The sequence below is a fragment of the Pseudorca crassidens genome, chromosome 1 (assembly GCF_039906515.1).
Source record: "Pseudorca crassidens isolate mPseCra1 chromosome 1, mPseCra1.hap1, whole genome shotgun sequence".
Classification (NCBI taxonomy): Eukaryota; Metazoa; Chordata; class Mammalia; order Artiodactyla; family Delphinidae; genus Pseudorca; species Pseudorca crassidens.
In genome coordinates this window covers 33,800,173-33,814,999 of record NC_090296.1, presented here as the reverse complement: position 1 = coordinate 33,814,999, position 14,827 = coordinate 33,800,173, and the positions used below count along the sequence as shown (strand labels likewise).

At 52.1% G+C, this 14,827-nt stretch overlaps 1 protein-coding gene and 1 long non-coding RNA gene across 5 annotated transcripts in view; one reads left to right on the top strand and one right to left on the bottom strand.

The window, feature by feature from the left end:
• Positions 1–2,040: 2,040 nt before the first annotated feature.
• ZFP36L1 (ZFP36 ring finger protein like 1) overlaps positions 2,041–14,827 on the bottom strand; it is a 24,665-nt gene continuing 11,878 nt past the window's right edge. The window contains exons 1-2 of one of the 2 annotated variants that reach the window (XM_067732443.1): positions 7,287–7,537; positions 2,041–4,859 (exon numbers count right to left, since the gene is read on the bottom strand). In XM_067732443.1, coding sequence (XP_067588544.1) covers positions 3,900–4,859; positions 7,287–7,343 — 1,017 coding nt within the window. In that variant the 5' untranslated portion in view covers positions 7,344–7,537 and the 3' untranslated portion in view covers positions 2,041–3,899. Of the gene's footprint in view, positions 4,860–7,286; positions 7,538–14,827 lie in introns of those variants that run through there. The other variant, XM_067732444.1, reaches the window with a different exon arrangement.
• Positions 10,326–14,827, top strand: part of LOC137221959 (uncharacterized) — a 20,481-nt gene continuing 15,979 nt past the window's right edge. For 2 of the 3 annotated variants that reach the window (XR_010942223.1, XR_010942219.1), the window contains exon 1: positions 10,326–10,676. This is a non-coding gene — a long non-coding RNA (uncharacterized lncRNA). Of the gene's footprint in view, positions 10,677–11,561; positions 11,640–14,827 lie in introns of all 3 variants that reach the window. The other variant, XR_010942225.1, reaches the window with a different exon arrangement.

Here is a 14,827-nt window from a genome sequence, read left to right as displayed (position 1 = left end):
ATGGAGGTCCCCCGCCAGCTCTGGGCTCACATCTCCCCGGATTCCCTGCCAACCTAGAGCACAGGACTAGGGCTGCTGCCGCTGAGGCCTTTCATCACCTAATATCCTGGAAAAAGCATGGGCCCAAAAAGATTCTGCTACTTCATTTCCCAAGTAGCTTTGGACCCTGGTATCTCTTCTACCTTTAAGATCTATATGGTAAAAAATCAGGTTCTTGTGGTGACCATGCATGGGCTTGGGTGGCCTAAATCTCAGCCCGTGTGAGTTTCCCATGGAGACACTTAGGTGGGCTGAAGGGTCAAGTCCTGGGGACAGAAAGCTTCCCCAGGCCATAGGGAACCTCACCTCGCCTCTTCAGCCAGTGTCTTGCACTCCAGGGTCTCTGGGAATCAATGCTTCCATCTTTGTTATCACTCAGGGGACTGACTCCAATGGAGGGAATTCTGGGCTGGTCAGTGGATATGCTCAGCCCTCTCTGAACCCAACCGGTGTCTCCATGAGCTGGGGAATTAGAAAGGTATCTGCCATATGCCCAACTACTCCTACGGAAAACAAGCTCAAGGTGCGCTATTCTATGTCTTTTTGCTTTTAGTCAGAGAGGAAGCTCACATGTCCCCACCACCACCATCACCACCCACCGCAAATACACACACTCATTCCCTCCTCAAGAGACAGGAGGCCTAGGTTTCCTCCAGACCCAGGAAAGGCTGCTTTTCCCCCTCCTTCCACCACCAGCCCCTGCCCTGAAAGAGGTAATAGTCCCTTTTTTCTACCTCACCGCCCTGCCCCCCAGCAGGCACCTGCTGGCCAGGGAAGGAAGAGTCGACAGGGTGCCTAAGGTAGGTCTTCTCCAACCTCAAGGATAGCCCTGGCCCAGCTGATGTCTGCTGCAGACCTGCCTGCCTCGGGAGAGGCCGGGTGGAATTCGAGTGGAAATTCAGCTTACTGCCCAAAACTTACTGAGCGCAAGGAACCGAAGGCAGCTAGGCCTCAGATAACGATATCCATCTCTGCCTCCTCGGAAAGAAATCTTCCCAAGAGCCAGACTCAGGATTTTCAGAAGGATCCAACCTCTCTCTGGCAGGCATCCCCTCTAAGTGGGCATCTGACATCGATCGGCTGGGGTTCCTCTAGCCAAGTAGACCTCACCCTTCCCAAGATGACAGCCTACCCATCCTGCATGGCATCAGGGGTACAATGAAGACTAAGGCGGCAAGAACAGATGACTTCCTGTTACGCTGGCCATTTTCATACCCCTTCCTTTTAACAGCTCTCCAAATACAGAAGCGCATGTTGGGTCCAAGTGAAACCACCTCTGCTCCCGGTCCCCTGTGACTGAGCCCCCCACCACCCTGGAAGCTCCTCTCTGAGCCTGCAATGGTTCATCATACCCACCCCAGATAGGTGTTACGAGGCTAGGGCTTCAGGTCAATTTCCTGTGGGGAAAAAAAAAAAACAAGCCTGGCGGGACTTCCCCGGCAGTCCAGTGGTTAAGACTCCACACTTCCAGTGCAGGGGGAGCGGGTTTGATCCCTGGTCAGGGAAGTAAGATCCCACATGCCAGGTGGCGCGGCCAAAAAAAAAAAAAGCCTGGAAGCACCCAAATAAAAGAACACACTCAAATCCAAGTTTGCTGGAGTGCCACGTGCCACATCCCCCTCTTCACCATTTCAGCACCCCAAACGTTACCCAAAGGAATTAAGACCACAGGCTAGGCAGAGAAGACAGTAAGCCCCCGTGCCTCACTCTGAAGAACCTCCGAGGCTGCAAGGGCAGGTAAGGCTGGACCCTTGTCAACAACCAACAACAGGGCAGATAATACAAATACAGGCTGCTTTGCAATAAACCTCTACCCACCCCTCCCCCAAAGCTCAGCCGACTTCCAGCCTCAGCCAAAGGAACCAGCCATTGGTTTAGCTGTTAAGGATGAGAAATCAACCAATGCCCTCCCTCCTCCTCCCAGCACCTACATCGTCTACAAAGGACAAGCCTACAGGCAGACTAAAACCACAAACCAAGCAAAACCAGTTTCACCATCAATTTCTTGAAAAAATGGGTTTATTGATTTTTAAACTGCAAATAGTCGTTACAAAAAGTTTTTTTTTCTTTTAAATAAATTCACACAAAGAAAGAGAAATAGAAAGCGACGGTAGTGACCAGCAAGAGGAATAATAATTACATTCATCTTAATGTGTGTGTGCCAGTTCTGTTTGCATTAACATTGGAAAACTCCAAAACCTGGAATCCAAAACGTCAAATCTGCAATCGGAATGTCTAGAGATGGGCACGTGAAGTCAAAGGGTTTCTTTTTTTTTTTTTCCCTTTTAGAAGCTATACATTAGAAGTTGTTTTCCTTCTGTACTGTCACAGAACTTTTACATACATTCTCAGTCCTAGTTGTGAAAGGCCAAAAGAGAAAGAAACTCAATTTGCAGTCCAACACAAAGGGGGGAAATTTCTAAAATAAATAATCCAACAGTTTTTTGCATTTTTTTAAATTAATTTTTCATTTTTTTAAAATAAAATAACCAAAAAAAGTGTAAAGTTACAAAAAATGTCGTTGAAGAATAATATATTAAAACTGTGGAAAAAAAGGAAAAAGACACGTCACAAAATTTTAAGATTAATATGAAGATCATAATTTAACATAAAAGAATATATTCTATGGATTTGTCATCCCGATAAATATGAACAAAATTAACAAAAAAAAGCATAGTTTGGCAATAAATACGTTTTGATAAGTTAAATAAGCTTTTTTATATTGATGTGCAGTGACAAGCAAAATTTTTGCTCTCCAATTTCTGAAGTTATATGAAGTTTAAAACCCAGGGAAAAAAGCATGGCGTGAGTGCTCTAAGGATAGACCTACGGTATTCTAGAGCAAAAACCATTAAAGCTACTTCTACAGGAAATCGTTTTACACAGATATTGTATGTGGAATGAATACCATTAACTGCTCACCCCTTACATGTTTTTAAGCTTTTCTCTCATTTTTTTGTTGGTTTTTTTTTAAGATGTCACATACGAACTGGGGAACTTTAGCACCAAAATCAAGTCTCTCATAGTCCATCTAGCTTCCCCTTCCTCCCCACTTAAAACAAAAGAAAAAAAATTAAATCACAAAGTCCCACTTATGTCACAATCTTCATCCGCTTTTGCAGTCTTCCTTCCTGCAGACCTACACGAACCCAGGCAAGATTAGTCAACAGAGGTTCAGGTCGGGAAGAAAAAGGTTTTGAATGTCAAGCTAGGTTTCCCCAAAAACCCAAGTCTGGCAACAACTCTCCCAAGGCGGGGGCGGGGGGTGGGGGTTACTGGGGAGAGGGGAGAAGGAAGTGTGTGGGAGACTGGAATCAGGAAAGGTGCAGTTGTGTTGCCAGTGGAGGGAGCTGCTGGTTCTTCTAAGTCCCCCTCCCCCTCCCCCTCCCCCTGGGCAGAGGCTCAGGGAGGCCCACGGGTGCCCTCTGGCGCTGAAGAGGTAATGTAGTCACAGTGACAAAGTTAGATCACAAGGCACTAAGTTGCTTCTGTAAACCGTTACTGCTTTTTCTTTTGTGATTTGGCACTTAAGGCTTAAGCTGGAAAAAAAAACGCATCTACTGACAAATATGGGACTTGTCTGTTATGCATGGTAAGTGGGCTATAAAATTGAGGTGGGGGGGGTTCTAGCCAGAAGAAGCTATTGACAAATTGACTTGTCCTTATGTTGGGGGGGAGGGGCATTTAAAGAGGGGGGAGGGAGGGGGCATTCCAAGGTCCTGGGGGAAAGGGGTTGAGCTTAACCTTGTTAATGTAGGGGTTTGTCGGGAATCGATGGGTAGGGAGGGAAGGGTAGGGGATGTGGGTGCGGGGTCGGGGCGGGGGGTGGATAGGTGGGGGGCGGCCCTCTCTACCCTGGTTTAGTCATCTGAGATGGAAAGTCTGCTGAAAATGGGCAGGCGTCTTGAGTTGTCCAAAGTGGGGGAGTCTGAGCCACTGTGGCTGCTGCTGGAGCTGCTCAGGTAGCCCTCCTGGTCCGAGAGAGAATCCTGAGGGCTGGGGGGAGAGTCAAACATGTGAGGGGACTCAGACATGGGCCGAAAGAGGAAGGTGGTTGGGGAGCCACCCCCGGGCAGCCCCATGCTAGGGGCAAAGAGGCTCGCCAGCTCCTGACTGGAGAAGGCGAAGGGGTTATTGGTGCCATCGGGCAGGGTGGGCGAGCCCAGGAGGTCATCGGCGCTCAGGATGGGGGGTGGGGTGATGGACGTGGGGCTGTCCAGCAGCCCCGTGGCAGCGGCGGTGGCAGCGGCACTGGGAAACCCAGCAAAGCTAAAGCTATGCTGGAGGCGGGGACGGTCAGCAGAGAGGTCCCGGGCCCCGGCCAGGGCACGGCGCTCCTCAGCGTTGTGGATGAAGTGGCAGCGGGGCCCATACGGGCAGAAGCCGATGGTGTGGAAGGTACGGCACAGCTCCGTCTTGTACTTGGGGTGGCGGGTCAGGCTTCGGAGCTCGTGGATGCCGTGCGCGAACTGGCACTTGTCGCCGTACTTACAGGCTCCGTTCTCCTCGAAGGGACGGCACAGCTCCGTCTTGTAGCGGCTGGAGTTGACCTGGCCGCTCCCCGGCTGCTTCTGGGTGGGCAGCAGCCGCTCGCCCCCTTCTGAGAAGGAGCGGTCTCGGAAGCGGCTGTCCCGAGAGCTCAGAGCTGGAGCTGGCTCGCCCTTGAGGCTGCTGAGGAGCTGGTTCTGGTGGAACTTGGAGCTGGGCAGGGTGACCGAGTGCCTTCGGGGGAAGCCCCCACCGGCAGGGGTGCCCACCGCCTTCCTGTCCAGCAGGCAGCCCCCGGCACCGGGAGGACTGTAGTTGAGCATCTTGTTACCCTGGAGGAGAGAGAGACAAGAGAGACGGCGGTTAGTTGACAAAGGCCATCCGCCAGGCCCAGAAGGGTACCCACTAAGGGCAGCCCCCTCCACAATCAGAAATACTCCGTCTCGAAGGAACCCACCATCCCCACCTCTGCCCTGGCAAACCCCTCACCCTCTTTCTCCCATTCAACCAGCCGAGAGGGTTTACTCTGGCCCCAGGCATAAGAAGCCACGAAATTCCTGGCCTGTGTGAAAAATTGTTTTACACATGCACCTACTCCACGCCGATCCCTGGAATGCACCCTCATATCCTGTCCCCAAAGCTACCACTTTCATCCATGAAATCCAGCTTCTTCACCTCCCAAATAGATCCCTGTGTTGAAAATATCTCACACAACTCACAAACTCTCCTTTCCCACACTCAGGAGACTAGGAGCTAGGTCTCCTTTTAATCAGTCCCTGCCTAATTAGCTGCCGCCCTCCCCCCAAACCTGGCCTGAGACTCTCAACTTCCTCCTTCAGAAGCATTCCATTCCTTTGGCAACAGATTTCCAGACTGCCTTTGCTTTACCTTGCTGATGGGAGGGGAGAGGGAGGGGCAGGAAGAGAAATCCCGGATTGGTGGGGGGGGGGGGGGGGTTGGCAGGGAGAGGGGATGTGATTCCCGAATACAAAACTCATTGCCCCGTGCTCCCAGAAGAGGTGCCTTCTACAATGATCTCTCCCACCAGTCACCGCCCACCCCACCCCCTCCACTGGGAAGATGCCTTTGCAGTTAGTCTCCGGGCTGCAAGAGCACGCTTGGATAAGAGCGCCAGTGTTTAATCTTTAACGCAAAGCTGCAGGTGGGAAGGAAAAGGAAAGCACCAAATCCCCCCAGCCTCCTCCCAGTCAATAATGGATTTGGGGGAGGGGGGCAGAGGCACCAAAGGCAGGTCTCTGTTCCAACGGGACCCTATTCACCTGCCCAAACTGTACCCAAGATTTGGAAAGGGTGTGAGCAGGGGACCTGGGAGTTGGCTCCCAGCCCATGTGGGTGTCATTGTGTGATTTCTAAAGTTGGTCCCTTAGGATCAGCTGCGGGGGATCTGGAATCTGTAACAGCAACCACCCCGCAGAGCGGATTACAGGAACCAAGTAGAGAGCCTGTTCCCAACAATGAGGTTCATTTAAAAAGTCCTGCGGGGGGAGGGAGCCAGAGAAAGAGAAATAGATCAAAGAGCGGGAGAGCCAGGAAGAGAAGGAAGACGTGCCGGGAGAGTTCAGGCAGCCGCCAGGGCAACTGAAGTTTGGGAATGCGCAGGTAGGGAAGGAAGCTGAAATTCAAACTTTTTTGATGTTGCTCTTCAGCTCCAGGGTATCCCTGCACCCCAACCCTGCAGCCCTGGGGCCCTGGCAGCTGCACGGACTGGAGAAGCAAGCTGGGAAAAGAGAGCAACATGACCCGACGTGTTTAAAAGAAGGCAAAACACTTCAGCAATTAAAAGTAGCCTAGCAGCTTCTCTCTTTCAAATTGGGGAGAGGGGGCGAAAAACTTTGAACATCCACAGGCTTCTGTTATGTACGCTTAAACGGCACTCCTGGAATATTCCGGATTTAAAACTTGCTTTTTTCCACACCAGCTGGCAAACTACACGGCTTGAGGGCCTCATTAAATCCTTCCTCGCCGAGACCCTTGAGCTCAGACCGGCATTTTGTAGTCGTGTCCCCCCATCCCCTCCATATCGGAGTCGCGGTCCCTCGGAAAACAGGTAAGCGGGTGAACCCGAGTCCCACTCTCACCCCAAAGTTTGCAGCACGGTCGGCTATAACAGAGGAAGCCTGGCTGAGCTGGGACGAACTGAAGTCCCATTGCAAACTCGCTTGGCAACATCCTTTGAACCACAACTCTTGGCCTTTTCTCGCAGATTCCCAGCCTCTCCAGAACAGAAGAGGAAATCTACCAGCAAAACGTCATCCCGAGATTCACTTCCCCAAGGGACCCCCACCTCTCGACCCACAGTCCGGCAATGGGGCTGGAGAGACTCGAACCCCTCCCGGCAGCGGCGACACCCAGAGCGCACACAGGGAAACCGAGCAGACTCGCGACACCCGGCTCAAGAGCAGCACATTATGGACGAAAGAATCACCGAAAAATTGCCCCAATCCTGCCTGGTCAATGCCCCGCGCCCCCCAGGCAGCCCCACGCAAACTTCGCCCCCCAAAACTCTGGTCTCCAGATTCCCATGTAATCCCCGCCAGGAACTGTTGAAACTCAAAGGGTGGGGAGCAGAGAGTCAAATTCCTTCAAACTGAGGGGGGAAAATGGGGCGGAATAAACAACCATCTCGCCTCTCCTCCTCTCCCCCTTGCGTTCCCAGACCTAAACTTTCGGGGATTCTTTTTGAAGACAAAAGAAAAAAGAAAAAGACTTTCAAAAGCAAACGCTCCGCCCCACTTTACCTTGCATAAAACTTCGCTCAAGTCGAAGATGGTGGCAGACACGAGGGTGGTGGTCATCCTGGGCGCTCGCACGGGGCAGGGACAAGGATCTGGTGTGCCGTGAAGGTCCCGGTGCGGGGAAGGCGCAGCCTCCGGCTCTCCGGTCTGGAGTCCCACACGCCTGCTCCCGGCGCCCCTCGCCTTTCTGACTCTCCCGGGCTGCGGCGCGCGAAGCCCAATTTATATAAGTTTCAGATTTGGTGGGCCGGAGGGGGAGGAGGAGCTTTAAACTTATTTAAATGAGGAAGAGGAGGAAAAAAAGTTGATTGACACTGAAGTTGAATCAGCCCTGCGGTCAAACTCTGGGAAAAAAAAAAAAAAAAAACTTTCGAAAGGAAGAAGGGGGAGGGGAGACGAGGAAAGAAGGCGAATTAAAAAAAAAAACCCACTGAGAGCCGCGCACAACTTTTTTTTTCTTAAAGAGGAAAAGTTTCGAGTCCGCTCGCTTGGCTACCCCTCGCTGCAGGCGCCCTTCTCTGGGGCCGCGCGCCCCGCAGGGGGGGAGGGGCGCCCCCCTTTTGTCAGCCTGCGAGCGCGGCTCTGTGACATCACTCATTCCACCCTCTTCGGGGTTCTGGTTGTTGTGTTGTTGTTTTTTTGTCGGGCAGAAAGGCGGGCTCGACTTTCTCTTTTTACAAGCGGGAGCAGAAGCCCGTCCTTAGCGCCGGGGCTGCAGTTCCCATCTTGAGCTGATCTCCCTGGAAACTTCTCCAAGTTGCCGCACAACTTAACTCTTTTCCCGAGTTCTTTTCCGCACTCGGCTCCCCTCGGCAAACCCCAAGGGGAGAGGAGATTGGAAATAAGAGGCGCACAAAGCGTTCAAGCCAAGGGTTTTGTTTTTTTCAGGGGCGGAGGTGGGGGTTGGGGGAGGAGGATTAGGGAGACTTCCCCCCCACCCCAAGGAGGACCCGGGCTGGCGCGGGCGAGCAACCAAGCGGTTTAGCGCGCCGCACGCGTCTCCACTCGCGCTCGCTTTGCAGCGGACACTCTCCGAGTGTGGGCAGGAGCAGGGGTGGGAGAGCGTCGCGAAGAAGACCACCGTCCGGGCGGATTGTTTGGGTGTTTGTTTAATTTTTACTGGAGTATAGTTGCCGGGTTGTTTTAACAGGCCTCGTTGTGGTATTTATTTCACGCATCAATCTTTAAATATTTTTATAAAGAAAACCTAAATCCTCATGAACGCCCCTAATCCCCACCCCCCCCCCGAAAAAAACACCCAGCAACGCACGACTTTCCCCGCGCGCTCCGAACCATGGGCCGCGCCGAAACTTCCCCCACCAACACACACACACGCACACCCCCTAGATGCCAGAACAATGAAAAAAAGTTACTTTGCTAAGAATGTAGGTAAAGAGATGGGGGGAGGCAACACTTCAACTTACTGTTGCTTCTCCCCCGCCCGCACGGGAACGGAACATATGGCTTGTCACACTGCGCTGTTTTGGCGGGATGGGGGGAGGGGGGTGTGGGATCCTCGAAACCGAAAGGCCCTGAATTATCACTCTTTTGAAAACTGTAAAGAATATATTTATTTACTGTTAGGTTCGGATGCCCCTCCACCCACCCAAATAAAAAACTGTTAACGTGTCCCCCACCGCCCCCTTGGTCTCCGCCGGAGTGCTGGAGTCAAGACCGAGGTGGAAACCGCGGCGCTGCGTTTCTTTCCCGTTTCCCCGCGTGCCCGGCCGCCTCCTCGGCCCTCGCACGTTTCTTCCCAGCACTCGAGGCCGCCGGGTCTGTTATGAAACCCTGTGCACTGAGTGGCTAAGAGCGGGTTCCATTGCGATGTAATTAGGTCACCCCATTATGAGCACGTTTCTTTGAAGAGGTAGGGGCGGGCCCAGCAGAGCGCTGGAGTCGCACTCTCACCACCCCCACACCCCCCCACACACACATATTTTTACTGCATTTCTTATTTATTTGTCATTAAATTTGGCCGGGCAAACCCGGAAACCTTCCAAATCACAACCGTTTTTAGGAACCTGTTGTTTTTCACCTTCGCGAAACACACAGCTTTGGCTGCAGCCACAAACCTATGTGATCCCCAGTCCGTCTGCTTTAATTTGTCCCCTCTGGCTTAAATTGATGGCCCCCATTTTTAACCCGGCTGCTGCCCCTTGCTTTTCTTCTTTTGCTGTCCAGCTGCCTGTTGCTTCCCTCTCCCTGTTACCATTTTTCAGCTTTTCTTGAAATCTGGCAAGCGCCAGAAGGAGAAATAACTTCCATCCACCTTAATTTAAATCATTCAAATGTAGGTTTCTTTCTTAAAGGGCAGTTTGCTCACTCCCTTCCCCGCTTCGAGAAGGAGGGGTTGGGGGAGCGGTTTTGTGCAGTTTCTTAGTGATGAGGTAATGAGTTCCAGATTTCAGGACAGAGTAGGGTGCGCGTTAAAACCACAAGGTTTGTCTGCGTCCCGATGTGAAGCTATTTCGGTTTTTTGATTCCCCCACTCCCCAAGCAAAAAAAAAAGGCCCGTTGGTCTTTAACTCTGGAGGGTTCGCGAAGCTCTGCTGGGGGGGACGAGAGAGGGGCGGAGAAGCGGGGGTGGAAAGCGAGGGGGAAAGGGTCCGGAGCGGGCGGGGCCCAGGGCGCGTCCCGACCCGCACCCGATGTCCCCCTCTCCGGGCGGCGCAGCTTTCCCCCAACGGTCGTGGGACCGGCCAGGAGCACCTTGACGCGGCCCGGGCGCCACAGGCTGGCTAAAGAGTCTTCCCCCCGCCTCCCTCCGCAAAGAGAACGCCGATTCCTCGAATTTCCTCCGTTTCCCAACCCCCGGAGGCCGCTCCCCTCCCCCGCTCCCAGGGGCCCGGGCTCCGCGGCGTCCTGCCTGGCCCGCTCGCTCCGGAGTTGTTTACCGGCCCCACCGACCGACCGGGTTAGTTCCAGCTCCCAGAACCTGTCTCTATAATTAAACTCTTCTTTTAATTGTCGGGTTGCAACGTCATTTCAGGGACTTTCCAAGGGTGAGGGAGACGGCCTCCTTAACCCTTCGCTGACCCGGCATCCGCGCCGCGGCGGACCGGGGAGCAGCGTCCCGCCGGGCCGAGGAGGGCCAGAGCCGGCCTGCCCCCGCCCGGACGTGCTCGGCAGGTGCCCGGTAGTGGCGGGAAAGGTTACGAGCCACGACCCGGGCCGGAAGCCCAACGGGAGGCGTGCACGGCCCTCCCCCACCTCCTGCGCTCAGCCCTAGGGTTCCTCGCCCGCGCCGGGCCCGGAAAGGCCGCCCCTTCACCTGCACGGCCTCTTCCGAGCGGGAGGCGATGAGCCAGCCAGGTTCGCAGTCCCAGGCCCGACTTCCGGGCTCTCCCCGCTCGCACGGAGACGGTCCCCTTGAGAGGAGGGTCTAAGCAGGTATTTTTGGCTTGGGGGTGTTAGGTTTTGTGAAGGGGGAAAGTGAAAGCCCTCGGAATTAGGGAAGCGCAATGGATGTATTCACCGGCCAGTTTGGGCGCACCTCGCGGCAGGTGAGGGTGTGGGGCGCTGGGCCACTGGCCCCTGGAGGGCCAGGCCTCGTCACCAACGCCCTCCAGGCACTCCTTTCCCAGAGACCCCTCCTGACCCTGCCATTGCGGAGCCCTGCGATGTTGTGCCTCCTCCCCGCTTTCAGGTCATTTGCAAAAGAACCCAAATTCTTCGGATCGGACCCCACCCTTCCCCCCACCCTTACCCCCACCCTCTGCTACACGAGACCCTGGGACACCGGCAGGGTTCCTGGATTAGAAATTGGGAGGAAGGGCCAAGTGCTGCCTGGAGAGTTACCTGGTTCAGATTCAGGTGTAGTGCTTCTGGAATGCAGATTCCTCAGCCTGGACCCAGGCCCAGTGAATCAGATGCTCTGGGGTGGGGCCGGGAATCGGCATTCCTTGTAAATTTCCTGCTCGTGACTCAGTCACCAAGGTCTGAGAATCAGTGGTCCAGGACTCGAAGTTGGGCCGTTTTGGATCCAAATCTTGGCTGTGCCATTTTCTAGCTGTGTGGCTTTTCAAGACACTGACCAAAGCCTCTAAAATAGGGATGATAATTCTGCCTAAAATGGGCCAGCAAAGTGCGTAGTCTCACGTCCAGCTGAACCCTTGTATATGCCCAGCCATCGTGTGTAAACTAAACCATTCTTGGGGCCTGATGAAACTATGAAACAAATTCTGGGAATATTCACTTTGCAAAAGGATTCTTCAGCATAGAGGTCCATGAAATGGTCACCTCACAGCTTTGATCCGATCACTCTGTGACCCCCAGACCCAGCTCTGGACGAGGCAGGCCCCGAGGCCTGGAAAGGGGGAGAGGGCACTGGCCCAGAGCCTGGGGAAGAGCAAGGTGAGTCAGGGTGAGGTGATGGGGACCTGCTGCCCAACTGAAAAACACCTGATTGTTGTCACAGATATGTCTGAAAACTAGATCACTGGGGCCTGTTGATATCCAGTAAAAGCCAGACCCTTCTTTCTCTCAGTATCCTCAAGCCCCTATCATAGTGCTTAGTGGGCATGGCTCAGCTGCCAGTAGCCTCCAAACCAGGCACAGGCTTCCAGAGAGGGCAGCTGAGGTCTGCTGTAAATGCGGCTCTGCACAGTGTCAGGAGCTTCTGGGGTACAGCTCCGGGAGCCCACCGCCTCCTGCCAGGACTGAGAGTCCAGCCCCAGGGCTAGCATGGCCCTGGGGGCTCCCATTGCCTGGCAGTGAGATGCCTAAACCCTCCTTCTTACGTCCATTGTTTTAACACTTTCCTCACAGAGATGTTCCACCATTCCATTAAGTTCCCAGGCTAGCCCACAGCTTCACCCCACCCCACCCTGCCTTCCTTGCCTGGGCCTGCCTAGAGACACAGGATAGCGCATGAGCTTTGAGCCACCTAGACTTTGATGGGAAGCCCAACTCTGCCGGCTGGTTACCAGTTGCACAACCTCGAGCAAGTCACTTCACCTCTGGGACGGTCAGGAAGGTGAAGCCCTTTCCAGACAGTGCTTACCTCAGAGAGCCGTTTGTCCCCAGCCACTCCAAGCTGCTAGCAGTTGCTGCACACCCCTCCCTGGGGCTTCTTTTTGCTGGGGCTTCAGGCAGCTTCCCAGCAAGCAAAGTGCCTCTCTCCCAGTGGTGCCTTGCAGCCTGCAGCATTTTATGGAAAATACCTGTTTACTCCCCACTGGACTTTGAACTCCTCAGGGCCAGGGCTTCTATACTACCTGGAACTCATGAGTAGAACTGCGTAGGTGGTCAGTAAATTTTTTCGATTTGCACTGAACCCTTGCTGTTGAGCCCATTTGGACAATTTGGTCACCATGAATCTAGCAGCAGGAGTAGAAGAAGGAACTGGCAGAAGTTCCAGGGGTGGCAGGAGGGGAGGGCTTGGGTTCTGCAGGAAGGGGGGATGGCAGCCTTAACACTGGGATGTTCAGAGGGCCAGAGCCAGTAACTCAAGGAGGCTGGGCTTTCACCGTTTGCGCAGGGCATGTTCTGTGCACATGCTAAGAGGCCCTGGAATGAGCACTGGTCTAGGAGTTAGGAATAGGATTCTGGAGCTACTCTGCCTCCAGTTCAGTGGGTCATTTCTGTAGTCTGGGCTTCAGTGTTCTGAGACATAGGTGGAAAGGGTGGACTAGGCTGGTGGTGCTCAAACGTCACTCTGAGCAGAATTATCTGGGGAGCTTTCAAAATTATGCAGATGCCAGGTGCCAGGCCCCACCCCACCTCCAAACATTCTGCTTCAGTTGGTCTGAGGTGAGGCCCAGCATTTGTATTTTCTAAGCTCCCTAGATGACTCTACTATGAAGCCAGAAGCACTGGATTTGGTTGTCTTAGAGCAGTGGTCCTCCCCCGGGGGTGACTTGCACCCCAGTGAACATTTGGCAACGTCTAGAGACATTTTTGGCTGTCACAACTGGAGGAGAAAAGGTCAGTGCTATTGGCATCTAGAAGGTAGAGACCCGGGATGCTGCTAAACGTCGTGCAATGCAGAGGCCAAGCCCCCACACCCCCTCACCACTACAGAAAATTATCTGGCCCAAAATGTCAATAGTACCAAGACTGAGAAACCCTATTTTAGATGTTCTTTCCAAGATTCCTGTGTGCCCCCAAAACCCCCTCTTTTCGGCAGCCCAAGTAATTTTTTTTCAAAACCTGGATCTTGTATTACAAATTGTATTACAATTGCCTAAAACCCTTTGCTACCCATCCCTTTTAGAATAAAAACCAAACCCTTAGTCTAGCATAATCAGACTCTTTTACTGCTCCACTCTTGACTTTCATACCCCTTCCCCTCCCCACCACCATCTCTCCCGCCCCTCCAAGGTACTCCTTGTGCTCTAGTCAGTTTCAGATGAAAATGAACCATCCTTCCTCCTGCCCCAGGGCCTTGACACATGCCTGTTTCTTCTATCTGATTGACCTTCCTTTGGCCCAAGTAAATTCTAAATCATTCTTTAGTACCCAGCTCAAGCATCACTTCCTCAACCATTCTTGGCGCCCCTCCCCCCATCAGGGCAAGGTATCTGTCTTCTCTCTTCTGTCTTCATGGAATCTTCATTTCCTTCAAAGTAGTTATTTCAATTTGTGAGTTTTTTTTAAACTATTTAACGAACAGTAAAATTGACCTTTATTTGGTGTACAGTTCTATGAATTTAAACATGTGAATAGATTTATGTAACCACCACTTCAATCAGGAAACAGAACACTTCTATCACCACCCCCCGCCAAAAAAAGAAAACAACTCCCTTACACTCTCCCTTTGTGGTCAGACCCTCCCATCCCTTACTCTGGCAAACCACTGATCTGTTCCCTATACTGTCATTTTGTCTTTTCCAGAATGCCGTATAACTGAACTCATACAGTCTACATGATTTCACAGAGCATAATGCCTTTGAGATTTATCCATGCAGTTGCATGTATCAATAGTTCATTCCTTTTAATTGAGGAACAGTATTTCACTGTATGGGTATACCACCATTTGTTTATTCACCTGTTAAGGGTCACTGGATTAGTTCCTGTTTTTGGCCATTGTGAATAGAGCTGCAGTAAACACTTGTGTATAGATTTTTGTGTGAACGTAAGTTCTTATTAAATAAGTAGGAATGGGATTGCTCGGTCATATGCTAAGTGCATGTTAAGGTCTATTTTTTTTAAAACTGCCAAACCTTATTTGAGAGTGGATATACCATTTTGCATCTCCCACAACTATATATGAGAGTCTCCAGTTGCTCTGAATCCTTAGCAGCACTTCTAATTGTCAGTAATTTTTCTTTTATCCACTCTAACAGGTGTGTAGTGGTATCTCATTGTGGTTTTCATTTGCATTTGTCTAACAGGTAATGATATTGAACAACTCTTTTCATGTGCTTATTTGCCACCTGTATGTCCTCTTTGGTTAAATGTCTGTTCAAGTCTTTTGCCCACTTTTTAATTGGGTTGTTTGTTTTCTTAGTGTTGAGTTTTGAGAGTTCTTTATATATTCTGGATACAGGCTCTTGTTGAATAAGTGGTTTGCAAATATTTTCTCCAGTCTTATCCTTATC